Source organism: Passer domesticus, chromosome Z (genome assembly GCF_036417665.1).
Source record: "Passer domesticus isolate bPasDom1 chromosome Z, bPasDom1.hap1, whole genome shotgun sequence".
In the NCBI taxonomy this organism is placed as follows: Eukaryota; Metazoa; Chordata; class Aves; order Passeriformes; family Passeridae; genus Passer; species Passer domesticus.
This window is the reverse complement of record NC_087512.1, coordinates 50,455,000-50,472,440: the sequence shown is the minus strand read 5'-3', so window position 1 is coordinate 50,472,440 and position 17,441 is coordinate 50,455,000. Positions and strand designations below refer to the sequence as shown.

At 42.7% G+C, this 17,441-nt stretch overlaps 2 protein-coding genes across 2 annotated transcripts in view; both read right to left on the bottom strand.

Moving 5' to 3' along the window:
• LOC135291229 (serine/threonine-protein kinase PAK 3-like) overlaps positions 1-10,348 on the bottom strand; it is a 51,487-nt gene extending 41,139 nt beyond the window's left edge. Inside the window, exons 1-2 of the mRNA XM_064405259.1 lie at positions 6,559-10,348; positions 5,632-5,758 (exon numbers count right to left, since the gene is read on the bottom strand). The gene's annotated coding sequence lies outside the window, so the exon portion shown is untranslated. The remainder of the gene's footprint in view (positions 1-5,631; positions 5,759-6,558) is intronic.
• A 139-nt stretch (positions 10,349-10,487) lies between these two features.
• LOC135289330 (coiled-coil domain-containing protein 171-like) overlaps positions 10,488-17,441 on the bottom strand; it is a 35,777-nt gene continuing 28,823 nt past the window's right edge. The window contains exons 17-20 of the mRNA XM_064402827.1: positions 17,222-17,372; positions 16,648-16,716; positions 12,605-12,709; positions 10,488-11,387 (exon numbers count right to left, since the gene is read on the bottom strand). Coding sequence (XP_064258897.1) covers positions 10,681-11,387; positions 12,605-12,709; positions 16,648-16,716; positions 17,222-17,372 — 1,032 coding nt within the window. The 3' untranslated portion in view covers positions 10,488-10,680. The remainder of the gene's footprint in view (positions 11,388-12,604; positions 12,710-16,647; positions 16,717-17,221; positions 17,373-17,441) is intronic.

The window sequence follows — 17,441 nt, the reverse complement described above, 5'->3', positions numbered from 1 at the left end:
AGGATGAGAGAGCCACAGAACAATTAGCAGGGCTCAGGCCTACTGGAGAGCACGAGGTCCTGTCTGAAAACCACGCGCAAGTTTGATTTTTGTAAGTTTACTCTGGAAAAGTAGAGAAGAGTTTAGTGATAGCACGTAGGAGTTTAATTCTAGCATAGCCTTTCCTTCTCCCTCTGCTCTAACACAGGTTGGTTCCTTTCTCTCCTGCAAAAACAGTAAGGAGCCTTTTACTTCCCCCCTCTCCTGAGGGGTGAGCTATTATCCCCCTCACAGCACCTAGCTGGCTGATAATGCAGAAGCTGTATAAAAGAATCAGGTGATCTGACACATTGAAAACAGGAGTCAAAGAAACACAGATAGTATTTTTCAATAGAACCAGTTCAGGATACATTTAATTTTCTCATGAGTTCCTCCCATTCAGAGCTGAAGCTGAGGAAACAATCTGCCAGTAGAGAGGTCCCAGCTGCGTCAAGGTTCAGTAACAACTAGAAGTCATGACTGGCCATGCCTCCACAGATGTGTCTCTGGGGTTTGCAGGTTAGCAATGAGATCAGAAAATTGTAAAAAGAGCCCTCCAGAAACTGCTGCAGCCTGCAAATGCCTCAGGCATTTGTTGGGCTGAAAGCAGCTCCTACCACCCATACCTAGTGTGACTTTGCTGCAGCACTTTGGGGCTGCAAATTTTCTCATGGCTGTCACCTGTGTGGTGCAGGGTTTTTTATTTATGCATTCATTTATGCTAAACAGCAAAGTAGTGCAAAAAGTTTTACTGGTAATGCCAATAGAAATAACATTAAACTCCCCAAAAGAAAACATTAAACAAGAGCAGTGTTACCAGGTAATGTTCAAGCCAATTCACAAACCTTCTTTGACAGCGGAAAAGTAAAAGGTTTGTTGTGAAAAGTATTGATATTTTCTGCACAATTGATAATATCAATACCACGTGCTGGGGTTGGAACTATCCAAGAAACAAATATTGATTTCCCTCTTTCCTGATGTACAAATGACAGACAATGGCTGAATGAACTCTCAGTCTTTTAATTGTTTTGAGGCTGACAGATTCTGTTAGTATTGAATTTTTATTATTTCATTGTTCTCCTGTTTCCTGCTGCCATGCCCCTCCCCCATCTTTGAAACCTTTGTGGGGAGGTACTTTGGTTTTTTTCCTTTTTTGTGTTAGAAAGACAAGTAAATAAGTAGCTGAAATTAACGTAGTATTCCCTGTACTGCAGTTCACTGTCAGGTCCAATTAATCTAATTTTAGTATTACCTTCAGGAACATTGCAGCAATTTCTTGGGAACACAAGGTACTAGTGATATAAAATTCTTATTTTTTAAAAAAACCCCATATATTCTAGAAAATCATGCTATAAAATAAATGTCTGATATATAATAGTGAACTGTGGACATTTCCACTTCAGTTCAAATGCTACAATCAGAAATCCTGCTTCAGAATCTGTAATTTCACCAATTTTACAACAAACATGAATGGCAAAATTGAAAGAGAAAGACAGAGGAATAGAGAGGCACACGTGTTTCTAATGATCCAAATGCTAAGTGGAATTTGGAGCAAAATGAAAAGGATTACAGCAGAGTAATTTTTTCCCCCCTTTAATTTTATTTTATGGAATAAGCACTATTCTTCAATACCAGGTATATGTCATGTAACGCTTAAAAAGTAGTTATACATTGTCCTGAAGGTCACCCAATCACAGTAAGTTCATTTCATTTTCTTGGCAGGAGACCCAGGCTTGTTATGCACTCTATGAAATATGACAGTGAGGGACTGTCCCTCCAATCCATTTCAAGCAAATGTGATTTTTCCCTCTGGGGAAGAGGGAGAGAGAGGAGGTGGCTGAATCTGATCCTGCTGCACCTGTGCTCACCCAGGGAGAGCAGCTGGAGGGAATGCACTGCAGAGGTGTCCCCATGAGTGAGGAATGGGTCAGAGTGTGCCTGGATCTGGCCGTGCCACACTCACCAGGCTGGTGACAGCACAGTGGCAGCAAGTTGGACAAGTCCCAGCCTTGTCCCCAGGGGCTGTGCTGACACCCACAGGCTGAAACCCTTCTCCCTCAAACAGAAAAAGAGAAAGTGTGACCCTGTGCTTACTGTGATGCCAGTAGCTTATAACATATACTAAGAATAAAATATTTTGATATTTCATTTGAATGCCATAGTTACTTATTTCAGGTGGAGCCAAAGCCAGGTAGGAAGGGGTTACCAACATCAGGGTGTTCCTTCTCCCAAGGGAGAGGAGGAAACCCCCAGCAATAGCATCACAAACCTCCCAGCAAGAGAGCCAGGACGCTGATGGCTCCCTGTGAGCCCCAGGCTGTGGCTGCGAGCTGTGGGACATGAGGAAGCCTTTGAAGGGCCGGGACAGCACAGAGAGTGCCGGGGCTGTTTCTGTGCTGAGTTCTCACTGCACTGCTGGGGCTCTTCAGCATCAACTCATCCCAGGGATGTGTGACTGGCACAAGTGCTGCGGGGCTGACACCATCGCTGTGTGTCAGTGCAGTTCCTGCACATACTCATAGCCCACATGCATGACATTTTATCAGGCACTTCCCTTTTCTTCTTGATATTAGTGAATTTAAAGGGCTCAATGGTGATTTATTTGATTGAGACATTTTATAATAACCGTACTAAAGTAAGAGGTTGGCACTAAATTTTAAATCAATGTTATAATTAGAGAATGCATTCCCAAATGAAGTCAATGAATATCTATGATTCTCATGACTGCACAGAAATTTGAGTTGCCTGCCATTTATGTAAATATAAAAGAGATTTTCCAAATCTTCTTAGCATTTATCAACGTTTACCAATCTTTTCATTTTGACCTATTGTGCTCTTTAAGACCAAAATGGAAAAGCCCTCTGAGCAAAAAAACAAAAATCAAAAAACAAAAAACAAAAAACAAAACAAAAAAACAAAAACAAAAACAAAAAAAACACCTTTAGAATACATGAGATCTAAATTCTAAGTAAACCATATCACTTCTTTATTTATCCTTTTCTGACTGTGCTGTGACCTATTCAAAGGCATCATGTAAATGTCTTTACATGTGCATTTAGTGCACAGTGCCACCCTTTCATACTATGAAGAAACATGACTCTGTCAAGGAAATAGCTGAACAGTTCATGAATCTGAAGAACAATTGGCCAGATTTTCCTTTATCTCTTCCATCTCAATATTTTTGCCCTTTTATAAGAAGCCAGGCCTTTTCTCTCCCCGCTCAGTGGCCGGGCTCATTTCTCTATCACCTGTCTGCCGGCACATTTCCATGGATTTGGCCCTCCTCGCCTCTGGAACCTGGCTCTGGCTGGGTTTGGGGCCCAGCCTGGCTATTTGTGACTTGCAAGCAGCATGTGTTTCTCTTGGCATTTTCTGGGAAGAGCTGAGTGCAGCACTGGGAACGTTCTCCAAAGAAACCTCAGCCCTCTGCCATGTGCTGCTTCCACAGAGCAAATCCCAGGGTGCCACATGACCGTCGGAGTTTTCATCGGACAAAACGCTTCAAAGGCGACCCACACAGTGTCCTGACACTGAAAGAGAATGAGGGCTGGCCTTTGTTCCACCTTCCAGAGAAAGGCAGGCACAGGGATGGGTGGCTGCCCCTCAAACCACGTCTGTCAGTGGCGTTCTGACCCGGAGCGTTTACCCCAATTCCCCTTCCACGGGGCTTCCCCAGCAAAAGCCAGGATCAGCTTCTCTCACACTGTGTTCTGGACTTGTAGGCCTGGAGGGCTGACCCCAGACATGGTGAATGGGGTTTAACCAATGAGATACCAGTTCCATGGGATCTCAGGGGCTGCATTTACACACCCTCGCTGTCAGTGCTGACCAGTGACTCTGTGCTCAGCTCACCTCGATGGAGATGTGTCCCTGTGCCAGGAACACACCTGGAAAAGTGGGCAGTGTGGCTCCACATCATGTGAATATCAGCTGCTCTAATTAATGGTAGGCCTGGAAAGATGGATCCATGATCTTGGACATCTTTTCCAACCTTGATGATCCTACAGGTCTGTGACTGTTAAGATGCCATTTTGGCCATGTTGCAGAAAACATAACCAAACACAGCAAAAACCAGAGGAGGTTTCACACCAGTTCAGCCTGATATTTTATGCTGTATGCCTGCAAGCAACTTGAGACATTTTCATATATCTTGCAACCTTCTATTTTAAGCTCGTAGCACCTAAAATATTTTCCAAAAATGGCCCAGTGCAATCTTGTTATCACACAATTGTCCAAGTTAAGGAATACATTTTTGAAAAGTGGCTCATTACAAAGCCCTTTATTGCATTCTGGTGTTGTCAAGGATACCAGTATTTATGGCAAATGCCTTCCATAAGCAAGCCCTGACTGCTGTAACAGGAAATAGTCAGAGACCGAGTTATATTTCCATAATTTGCTCCTATGATAAACAGAATATCAGTTTGAGCACCAGAAGGTTTTGTAACCATACCATCTACACCAGATTCCAGCTGATTTTGAGATCCATCTTGCTTTCAGTGGTCTCTGAGTTCTACCTAGCATCTGAAGGAAAATGCTCTGTTACAAACAAAAACTGGTATGTGAGAAGAGCACATTGATTGCTGGCAAATATTAAGGCTTCAATTCCTAATGAGAGAAGTAGTACTGGTGACCAATATTCTGCTTCATGTGTCCTCACAACTTATCTGGTGGAAGTCTGACTGTCCAAGGGAAGTTTCCTTACTTGTCAACCAAATATGCCAATGTCCAACAGCTATCAGCAAAACTTCATCCAACTATGAAATACTGGGAATTCCCAAATGCTTTTTTGGGGGGAATTGGCTATAATTCTGACTGCAGCCATCTCAGTTCTCAGAATCCAGTGCAGCTTAACCATAACAGGCACCACAAACCTGTGGAAGAGCATCTAAGTCATCAAGCAGCAGCTGGAGCCAGGGGAGAATTTCCCTGGAATCCCAGAATGACTCCCCATGGTCAGAGGAGCCAAAGCTGCAAGGTGGGCACTGCTGAGACATGCCAGCAGCCAGCAGTGACCAACAGGTGGGACACAAGGGGAGGCTGTGTGTGCTTTTCCTGCAGCCAGTGCTCGCTGCCTTCTCTCCCCTGCACTGGATCTGCATCGGTGTGAGCCCAGCTGGGCACTGAGGGAACTGAAAATCAGCTGGGAAACACAAGAGTGAGCGTGGCCTTCTGCTGCAAGGACACAGCCACAGCCCAGGGCAGGAGGGGCCTCAGAAGGTACAGCTTTCTGTGGGAAGTGGGGGGAGCCTTGCTGAGATTCCCTGGAGCCCTGTCCAGCTGCAACTTGGGAAGCCCAGCAAGGGGGACTCTGCCACACCTTGGGGACGTTGCTCCAGCAAATGCTTGTTCCTACTGTAAGAATTGTTTTTTTCTCTTGACACAAAACCCCTCCCAGTGCTACCTGTACTGTTGCTCCTTGTCTTCTCCACGTGGCTCTTTGTGAGCAGAGATGCTCTGTCCCCTTTGTATCTCTGCTCTAAATGCTGGAATCATGTGATGAACCTCGTGTTCACCAGAGAGAAAAGACCCAACTGCTCCAGTTTTCCCTCACAGCACAGGTCCTCCAGCCCTCTGATCATCTCTGTCCCTCCATTGGACACTCTCCACTCTTACCTGCTGTAAGAGCAGCAGGGGAGAACAAAGCACTGCAGGGAGAACCATCATCCAATTTCAGTGGAACCACCATCCAATTTCAGTGGAACCACAAACTTGCACTCAGTGGATGTGACCTTGGTTGTTGCTGGAACAGGTCAGGAGACATTTGGAGGAAACAAGAATGGAAATGGAAAAGAAGTAATAAAAATAAATACAATACTTTTATTTAAATTATTTAAATAGATTTATATAGAAATATAAAAATTATTAAAAATATGTTTCCATAAAAATATAAATAATAAAAGGAAACTGAAATGAAAAAGAGAGAGGAAGAAAATTATCCCTAATGATACTTTTCTCCCAAGAGTTTCTGGCAGCGGATCACTGTTACAGCTGGCACCAGAGAAACAGGAGCAATTACTTCTGCAGTGAGGACTTTATCTATTGTGCCCCCTCTGTCCTCCACTGCTCAGGCTCCATTCAGGCTCAGCAGGCTCACTCAGTTTTCCTTCTTTCCAAAAGAAGCTGATGACACTGGTTATCAGTTTCCCTTGGACAAAGCAGGAGAAGGTTCTTCCTGACTGACCTGCATGGGAAGGGACCTGCTCCATAAAATGCACAATGCCAGAGGACCTCCACCACTCCCTGTAGCTGTGTCACAGTGTAAGATGCAGTTCTGCTGCAAAGTTTGGACAATTGCTCACAAATTAATGACCTCTCTTCATCACTGCTTCAATATGAACATAATTTATACTAGTCTTATAGAAACAATTTAATGGGAAAAGCAGTTTAAACTGCTTCTGTACTCTCAACTTAGTTGTTTTCTTACCAAAACATCAGAGACTCAGCCCTTTTTAAAATAATAGCAAACACAGAAAGGGTTATGCATATTCATAATTTTCCTTAGAAAAAGTGCGGTAATGCACACTGTTTCTGAAAACTCACTATTTCATTAGCATTCATGAAGTGCAGGCGCAGAGTCCCACGCTGGCCCCACTGAGGAAGGCTCCACATCTTCCTCGGTCGTCTCCTGATGAAGGCTGGAGGTCTTCATCGCTCTGCCCTTTCCATGTTTCTCCTCTAGGCATGCGCAGTCTCTTGTTAGCTGCTTCAACGATTTCCTCATTGTTCTTAGCAAGCTCTGTCCTTCTTTTTGCAAGTTCTGTGCTATATTTCTTGCCAAGTTTCATCCTGTGTCTCTAGCTTGTGACTAATTTTTGCTAGCTTCTGTGTTGGTTACAATGTATCTGAGTCTTGCCCGAATATGTGCCTAGGCACAGTGCTTTTAACCCTTTCAAATATTCAGAGGACAGAAAATCTAGGACTGATTTTGTTGCTTAGCATTTTAAATTTAATACATTTTGATTTAAAAAAAAATTAGTAAAACTTAAATTACTATAGCACAAATTGAATATCCTTAAATAGAGCTTATTACAATTTAAACAAATACAACTTTTGCTTGGGAAAGTGAACCCAGTTAGAGGGCTGAGGAAGTTAGGTCTGAGCAGCAGGCCTCAGCCAAAGTTGACTTATAAGATGAACCCTGGGCATTATGGGACTAACACCATCATTATTATTTGTGCTAGCTGTTTAACACCAAACAAGTTCTTCAGAAACTTATACACATAACCCTGTGTAGGTATCTGCAAGACATGTATAATTTTAAGAAATCTTCCCAACTGATATAAATAGAGGCTTGTTCATATGGTATTTTGGGGGAAATCCTTACAGACAAGGCCTGGGCTCTGGCCAAGCCCCTGCCTCTGAGGTCAGGAAGTGTGCCGTCAGATGCAGGTGTTTCTGTGCTAAAGATGTAATCAAGTCACTTTGACTTGGTGATTTGGGCCTTTAAAAGCTGGACCCACTTTCAGGGTAAATTTGGAGACCTCAGCTACAGGTGGACACACCATGTAGGATTTTCCCAGCTGCTGGGAAGAGTTCTCCAGGTGCTCTCTGCGAAATGGGGGTCCACAGCAGCTGTGGACTCTGGATGATGGTAAAGTGTTCAGGGCATTGGTGTTGTATCTTTTTCAATCACTATCCTGTCTCTCATATAGTAACGAGATCACCTTGCTTGTTTTTGCTTGTCACTAAAGCCAAGCACACATTTTTATTGAATGCATTATTTTACTTTTCTGTTGCCTTAATAGTCCTAGTAAAATATGACTTTTCTTTCCATTGGTGTCTGTGTCCTTTAAAACACCCCTGTCAATTGACAGAACAAGGGCCTAAGCCCTACTGGGATCAACATTTCTTAGACTTGTTGGAGTTGCCTGAGCAATGGTTTGTGCCCTTCATGTTTTTCAACAATAGCCCGAGTCTGTAGAAAAGGGCAACCTAAGCAAATATCTTGAGTTTCCTGAAAAGAACATTTTTGGACAGCAAGCAACATTCTCACAGAACTAGCAGGGTAAAAATCCCAGCAAATTGAAGACACCTTGATGAATAAATTAGTGAGGATATGGGTCAGGTTTGCCTGAGATGGCAATGTTGCCTTTTTCCCAACCTGGAAATGAAGGTAGAGATAATTTTGGTAAGGAGGTAATATAAATGCAGATCTTTATTTGAATGTTTTCAGGGGCAGTTATGGAAACTCTCATCCCTCCAGGGATGAGTACATATCTGTACCTACGTATTTGTAGATTTTAGGAAATTAGCATAATTGATAAAAAACACCAATGAGGAGAACAAGTGGTGATGCAGTTCCCCCCCGGGTGAAGTTCCTTCTCTGGAGTTCCCCCACCTTGGCACTGGCTGTACTTTGTCCATTAAAATGTATCTCAAAGAGTTCTTGTCTCCCAGGAAGAACCAAGATGGCACTGGGGCTTGGAACTCTGGAATTTGTTTTGTCTTTCTGCGAAGGGAAGGGCCGTGGAAAAGTATTGGGAAAACTGGTCACTAATACAGTAGGCTACAGAGCTACAAATATATGTGCAAAGAATATAGAAAACATAGAAAAGAAAAATGGCAAAACCCAAACAGCATCAGCAAGGTCTTGGGCATGAACACATAGATCCAGATGGTCTTCTCAGCCCTATTTCAGTGTATTTCTGAGAACCAAAGGAATCCTGCTGGAACCTGTGGGGAGATGGGTTTGGGAGGTACAAGTTCATTCATTTTTTTCTCCTTGGGGCAGCTCCTGCTCCTAATGTCAGCTGAGCCTGTCTCCAGCCTGATGCCTCTGATGGTTGCAGCCAAACAATTCATGGCAGGCAGAAGACACTGGCACTTCCAGGGATGTGGCTTTCTCCAGTGCTAGCTGTGAGTGGGAGTCAGAGTAAAAACTTCAGAAACCACAACTCCATTGGAAGATTTCCTTCCTTTTCATTCTGTAAATAAGCTCTGCATCCACTTCTGAATTGTCAGTTGCTTGTTAAGGATGGGAAGTTCTCTTTTACGATTTTTTAAATGTGGTTTGGAATTGGATAAGGGTCTCCTTCCTTCACAAACTCCAGCCCAAACTGCCTTTGGAACATGGCCCACTGCCAGTTTTTGCCCAGCCATGGTACTTCTGGACAAGAAAGCAAGGGCAATGGTATTTGCAGCCAAAAGCCAACAAAGCCTGGGACAGCCAAAGCACCCTGTGGAGATCCAGGCCTCCAGCTGTTACTAGAAATCACCAGAGTTCCAGCCAAATGGTTCTGTGTCACTAAGTGCAATCTCTTTGCCTGGATCAGAGCCTTGCTCAACTGAAAAAGCAGAAAGATCAGCAAGGATGCTCCCAAAGGATCATGACATTGTTTTTGTTCTTCTCATCTGGCTTAAGTTTGCAATTAAAAAACAAAACAAACAAAACAAAACAAAAAAAAAAAAAACCAAAAAACAAAACAAAACAAAACAAAAACAAAAAAGAAAGAAAGAAAAGAAAATAAAAGAGGGTCATGGCAGGGCCATGACATTCCACAAGAGGAATCACTGGTGTGCATTTCATGGACCCCTCTTAATCCTATTAAAATACTGTAGTCCTCATTTAAAACAGACAGGTATGAAATAACTTTGAGAGACAGAGATTAAAATGGCTTGTGGATATTTTTTAAGAATGAGGAAAATGACCCAAAATGTGTTTTTTAATAACATTTTAAAATATACTACATAAAAAATAACATCTGCAATAAGTAAGAATTTAAAAAATAAGTGCTTTGGTATACAAGTAACTAGAAACACAGAAACGCAAAAATATCAATGCATATTTTCATAAAGATACGAAATTACAGACAAAAGTCGCTGATGGTGGAGACAGGAATGTGACATACACATACACTGAATTAGTGCAGCAACAGCCACTGCTTATTGAATGGCTGTGGGAAATGGATTTGTAAAGAATTCTCAAAATCTGACAGAATGATCACAGTCTTGTACATCTGTATGCAAACACTGAGATAAGGTGTGCTGACTTAGGAAGGCCATGGAATAGAGATGACATTGTTGACAGAATGAGATTGAACTAAAAACATGCTTCAAAAAGTTTCAAAACACGTCCCTGCAAAAAGACTAGATATTTTAGAGAATTAGAGCTGTGAAAGATGCATTGTAGCAGGACCATGTAGGGAAAAATAGAAGTCACTGCTGTTAGAACAAAAGATGCCCTCTTTTATAGGGGCTTCAAACTTCCCAGTCTTACATAGCTGATTGGACAAGGGTCTTAGCTCCACCAGTTCACTGGCCAATGATATGGATGCATTCGTGGTTCAAAGGGATTGGCTGAAGTCCCCTGTTTGAGCTTGAATCCAACCTATCAGTAACGCACCTGGAGACTTGTTTGGTTCTACTACCCAATGGATTAGGCTGGCTGAGTTGCTGTCTGTTGTGCCATATTATCTGTGCAGCTTTAGACCACCTATAACTATCACAACCAAAAACTACATACACTGAACTACAATACAAAGGTTGGTACTTTAATTACTCCTTTTTTTACTGTATTTTAGTTAGGTCTTTTGAGATTTTTTCTTCTGAAGAGAAGCTAGGATATTGCTCAAGAAAACTGTCACATCCAATAATTAAATTCCCTGATTTCTTCTGGTACTGGGTAAGACACTCAGGCTGAAAGACCTGACTGATGGCAAAGAACTAGTTCTGTGTGGTCTGAAAAGATGTGTTGACTGCAGACCTAGTGCCAGTTCTGTTCCCTGTCAGATTCGAAGGCGTGTTGATTGAAGACACAGTAGGAGCTCTGTTTTGTATCATATGGGAGGATATACCCACTGATGATCCAGTATTGGTTCTGGTTGGTGTCAGATTGATGAATGTGTTCGCTGATGACCCAATGCCTCTTCTCCTTGGTGTCACACTGGAGAGTATGTCGGTTGCAGACATTCTGTACATTCTGCCAAGTGCCCCATGGGTGGATACACCAACTGATGATCCAAAACTTGTACTTAGGTTTTGGATCATTGGTGGACATAGTGGACAGTCTGGTGTCACCATGGAGGGTATGTTGGCTGCAGACAAACAGTAACTTCTGCCAGATATCCCATGGGAGTATATGTCCATTGATGATCCAAAACCTGTTCTGTCTGATGCCACACTGGAGAGTGTGTTGATTGCAGACACAGTGTACGTTCTCTTGGGTCTCACATTGGAGGACATTTCCTTTGATGGCCCAGTATTGGTTCTGGTTGGTGTCAGGTTGATGAATGTGTCCACTGATGACCCAGTGCCTGTTATCACACTGGAATCTACGTTGGTTACAGATACAGTTTTGTAGGGTGTCACAGTGGATGTTGTGTTGGTTCCAGAGACAGTATAGGTTCCGAGTTTAAGCTCTCCCTGGTGTGCTGGAATAAAAAAAATAAAAAATCAAGAGAAAATCTACATTTTCTGTAAAATACCTCTCACAAGGGTATGTATGTGAAGTACTTACAACTGTTTTCTTCTTGTCTTAAGTGCTTATTTGAAACATATGGCACCTGATTATAGATACTAATCTTTAATAGACAAAGGACATTCGTACAAGTATCCTGGGCTCAGAAGGGTTGCAAAACAATAGCACTTTATTTGAAGTGCTACAAAATACTTACAGAGATCTTTTATCCCTCATCATTATAATTCCAAGGCTGTGTTTTTTAATCAAGTAAACAAATTTATTCTACAATCTCCCTGTCACTGTTATTGGGGAACACTTGCCCTGTTTGCCACAGAAAGGACTTATTTATTTTTGGATATATTTTGCCATTAATTGAAATCAACATTTACTATTCTTCAAATATTAGGCAGGCATATTGTTGCAGGCAACATTTTAATTAAATTACTGTAATATTCAAGTATGTTACAATAGTCTGACGAGTTAAAAGTTCACAAAACTAGAATACTGAGGATCAAACAATTTTTGCATAGAAAAGGCACTTTCTTTACCAAGTAGCATGTGTGGGGTTGAACTAATGTGGTTTTGAACACTTTGTCCTAAGTTACATAATGTGATTTATAATACAAGTTTCATATTGTTATTATTTTAAACTGCATGGTTTATAATATTTGGTTACAACTATTACTTGTGTAAGCAAAGCCACATGACGAGGAATGTATTTGTACTGGGATACCTGTATTCCTTGCCTAAGTAGTAATGTTGGCAAGTGATGCTCAGTTGATCAAAATCAGGTAAGAATTGCTAATACTCCTGTAAAAAAGTAGTTTCTGGGAGACATCACTGCTCAGTGTATTCAGCATTATAGACACTTCCAGAGAAGTAAACACTGTCAGTAGGCTTTTCTTGTTTTACCTGTACTGATAATCTCCATTCTTTCATGTCTGCCATCATCTCAGTAGCTGGGAAATTCTCTTTTGTGGCCTATCTGTGTTGGTTTTGTATGGGTTAATTTTTGGTCAGGAGGGAAGACATCAGCCATGAAAGTGATGTTTCTGTGAGGAGCTGCTAAAAGCTTCTTCTGTGCCAGGCAAAACCAATCACTGTCTCCCTCTGAGAACAGGCACACTTCTAAGTCAACTAGAAAAGCTTGTAATGCCTCTATGATAATTTATTTATGAAAGACAAAACCTTGGGAACTCTCTTTTTCTTCCTTGGAGGGGTGGGTAGGTGCAAGGGTCTTCATGGTCCAGGGCTGGCCATGTGGCCAGGACAGCTCAGACAAGATTGGCACACCTGGTGTTATGAATAGAAAGTTGTATTTTTTTTAAGTTTCAGAGTTAAAAAAACCAAGCCAGACCGAGTCAGACTCCTTTAGGTTCCCTGTGGAAGAAAAGCCCTTAATCACTCGTTGATGGCGGGTGATTAACTGATTGTTTCCCTGATGCTAGCTGTATGCCAAGGAGATACCAAGGGAAACCCTCCAGGGTAAAGAGATGGGCAGTGACACCAGAGACAACATGCAAATGACAAATGCAGTGCACCCTGGGTTTTTACAGTTTTACAGTTTTTATAAGAAAAACCTCTAAAATCACGAGCCAACAAGTGACTTAAAGTGACGTCTAAGGATGGGAGCATTGTCCCGTACCTGCTTGAATCTTTTTATTTCTCACCCTAACCTGAAAAGAAACTGGTTAAAGAGACCCCCCCGGGTTTCTAAACCAACAAACCAAGGACTCAACGACTCTCCCGTGAGGACAGAGTCCCCAGTTCTGTCTGCAGACCAGCGGACAAAACTGCATCATCCTCCTCCTTCGTGCCACGCCTGGGAGCAGCGGCAGCGAGGGCGCAACCTGTCGATTTCTCCCCACCTGAGCTGATTCTTCTTAATAAAGGCATTAAAAAAGAGAAAGATCTCCTGCCCATTTATTTCACCTGGGGTAGCACCATGTGGCCGCAGCTATCTCAGCATGGCTCACAATGGACTTTATTTGCTTAGCTGCTTTTAGCCAGCCATGCTGCCAACACAAGGGCCAACAGCAGCAGCAGCAGATTTTTTTTCCCTTTTTGGTGCACCCCATGAAGAGAGGCACTGAGTGGAGCCGGCAGCCGGCACGTCCCGCATGGCGCCGGCAGGAACCATGAGATCAGCTGTGAGGGGCATGGCAAACCTGGAAGTGATCAACCTTTCAACACTGCAGAAGTCTATAAAACTTTTCAATTGATAGAACTTGAGAACAGATGAACTTACAAACACTTATTCTCTCCCGAGTCAGAGAAAAGGAAAAGGTGAAGACATGCAAGGAGAACAAAATGGCGACACTAAGGTCAGTGCAAAAGGGGGAGGAGGAGGTGCTCTGGGCCTCAGAGCTGAAATTCTCCTGCAAGCTGTGGTGAGGACTGTAACACAACAATCTATTTCCCTGTAATTCATTAAGTGCATGGGGGAATAGAGAAATTTAATTAAATTTAAATCACCTGTAGCCTGTGAGAAAAAGGTGTTCATCCTGGAACATGTGGATGCTGAGAAGCTGCAATCGGGTGAAAGACTTGAAAGGGAGAGAGAAGCTTCCAGAGATAGAAGAAAATGACCTTTGCTTTTGTACTAGAACAGCTCTCATCCTTAAAACAAAACCCCATTAACCAAATGGCCCATGAAAAAAACAGTTGTGGGAAGACTTCTTTGCCTGTGGGAGTGACTCGTTGTCATAGTTTAAGAAGGGAGTTTTTTGGGAGGTTGTGGTCAAACCAATCAGTGCTTGGATTTGAATTTTGGCACCTGGTTTGGCCACTGAAGGTATGGACCGCCTCTGAGAACACAGGGGGTTAAATGCAAGAACTCCCAGGAGAACTCCCTTGGTCCCGGTCAGTGAAGGAGGTCAGAGCTCTCCTCCCCTGGTGAGGTAGGCTGGAGCCTTGGGCAGAGGAGGGGGGTGAAGGCTCTGAAAGATGGAAGGGTGGAAGAGCCCTGAGAAGCATCGGGCCCCCCCCCCCGCCCCCCCACACCCCTGGGAGAGAGATAGAGAGAGAGAGCCAGTGCCTGTGCTGCCTTGAAATTCGATATCATGGTCTGGCAGCACAGGCTGGCCAGAAGGAGAAGTGGGGGATGGGGTGAGAGAAGGTGCCCAGCCGCTGTGGGAGTTCTGGGCAGACAAAGGCGAAGATTTTAACCCCTTTCTAGAATAATGGAAACCTTACAAATACTGATCCTCCTGAATCTGAATGAGGAGAGAGAGATGAAGCAGTGGGTAAGTGTGATGAAAGTGAGTACAAGTGAGAGATGTTAAAAGAGGTGAGAAGAGTCCTAGGTGGGAGGAGATGATGGAATGGCCTTGGGCTGGACTCTTGTATGGCCATGGACAGACCCATGTCTTTCCTGTGATCCAGAGACTGTATTTAGGGGGAGGCAATGCCTTGAAGCTAAAGAGTGCAATGAAGCAGTGGCGTGAACAGAGACGGCTGAGGAGGGTGTGGGATGCCCTCTGTCTCTAGTGAAGAGGAAAATCTCTATTCATGAGGCCCCTCGGCCCCAGGAGGTGAAATTTGGGGGGGACTGGTGTCCCAAAGTTGAGAGACTGCTGCTTTTGTTGGAACTGGTCGGGGCATCCTTAAATGGGGAACCCTAAAAGCAGTCCTGGTCCATGTGCAGTGGTGGGAGCACTGGACATGGAGGGAAGAAGTCACGAGGGCAGATGGAAACACAAGAGGTTTCAGTTGTGTTTCTGGGGGAAGCCTATGGTGCAAGGGGGGACTCCCTGATGGACTTGAGAGTTGATTATTTCAGGGGTGATGATGGACTCAAAAGTTGATTATCTGAGAGATGGTGATGGTGTGGAAATCTATGGTGTTATTTCATGCTGTGGAGGAAAAAGGGGGAGGAGGAGAAATGTATTTGGAGGGTTTTCATTCTTAGTTTTGTGTCTGTTCCTTTTTAGATGTTGTAGTTAATAAAGTTTGTTTCCTTTATTCCTGAGTTGGAGCCTGTTTTGCTCTGTTCCTGATCACATCTCAGAGAAGCCGCTAGGGAAAGTGTATTTTCATGGGAGCACTGGCATTGTGCCAGCCTCAAACCATGACACTCGTGTTGCAGCAAATTTGGGTGGGGCTGCTGCTCGTGAAAATTAGAATCACATTGGAAAAGTTCACAGAGAACTGTCTCCCATGGGAAAGACCCCATGACATAGCAAAAGAGACACCTCTTCCTAAGCTGACTGAAGAAAGATTTTTAGAAGTGACAAACTGACTAAAAGCCCCATGTTTTGTCTCCCTGTGTTGTTGGTCAGAAGGAAAGAAGGGCTGTGAAGGGAAAAGTGGTTTTAGTTCTCATTATTCTTTTTCACTAATAGATTTTAATAGATTTGTTTTTATATATTTAAAAGTTTTGAGCCTGTTTTGCCCTTAAAGTGTTTAACGTCTAATCCTTATCTCACCCCATCAGCTTTTTAATTGTTCTTTCCTCCTCCTCTGCTCATCTGTGGCAGAGGAGAATAAAGTAAAGGATTCTTTGTAGGTGTGCTGGCTTTTAGCCAATGTCAAACCCGTGACACTATCAGATTTTACTTTACTTACTGTCATTGTAAGGACATTCACATGTTTCAACGCAAATAAACCACCAGTACTAACAGTACTAAGAAAAAGTTACAATTATTTGAGGTTCATATTTACTGAATTCTGTCCTACACTATTTCCAAGAAAAAAATGCAAGGCAGAGGGTGACAAGAAAAAAACCCAGTCTGAGTCTACAACTTAGAGAAAGTAAAGTTTAAAAAGCAAGGAAATACAAAGAACTGCAATGGTTGTGGTTGCAAGGAAAGCCTATTACAAAAACATTAATGGTTTAAAACAGAAAAAAAAGGAAAAAGCCTTTGGTAAAAAAAAAATAGTAATGAAAGAAAAAAATAAAAAACCAAACACCCACCCACCAACACTCCCCAAAACCAAAAAAATCCAACCCACCAAAAAACCAAACACAACCAAAATTAAAAATAAACAAGCAAATGGGGACCACCAGAAAAAAAGAAACTACAACAAATTACAAAAATTTTAATACCTGTCTTAGCTTTCACCATCCTCTTACTCTTTTGAAAAATGTCTCAGAACATTTCTGTTTGCACTAGTTTTAATGCTTCCCTTACATTTAAGTGTTGTATTTGCCTCCACAAGCTGTGCAGCATGAAGGAGATGTGGACTAGGACCCACATCCAAGAGTGTAATTGCTTGAAAAGCAGACTCACCATCAGGAGCAGGAGTAGGAGCAGGAGGTCTACCAGCTTCTTGGGGTGAAATGTGAGGCTGAAAAATAACTGTTCAGTAAAAGTAAGTTTTAGTAAGCAAGGAAATGCACAGAATGGAAATAGTTATGTCTGCAAGGAAAGGCTATTACAGAAAGTTAATGGTTTATAAGAGATAGAAAGAAAAAATCCTTTGGTTAAAAAAAAAAAAAGAAAGCCAGCAATTAAGTAAAAAAAGAAAAAAAATCAAAAATCAAACAGCCACACACATGGCTCAACCACTCCCCAAAACCAAAAAATACAAAGGAATCAAGCAATCAAACCCAAACTAAAATTAAAAAAACCCCACAAGGAAATAGGCACCAATAATGAAAAACATTAGAGTAATAATTTTAATCCATGTGTTAGCTTCGACCATCCCCTTTCTCTTCCAAAAAAAGTCTCAGAACATTTCTCTTAGCACTAGTTTTAATGCTCCCGTTGCTACTGTTTGCCTACAGAAGCTGTGCAGCATGAAGGGAGATGCTGTCTGAGAATCCACATCAAGTGACTGTAATTGCTTGAAAAGCACACTTACCATCAGGAACACGAGCACCAGCAGCAGCAGCAGGAGCAGCAGCAGGAGCAGGAGGAGGAGGTGGAGGAGGAGGAGGTGGTGGAGGGAGGAGGTGGTGGAGGAGGAGGTGTTGAACCACCTGCTTCAGATTCAGTGTGGGCACGTGCAGATTCTGTTTGGGGACAGTGAATTGTAAAAAGCAGGAAATGCACAATACTGGAATGGTTGTGGTTGCAAGGAA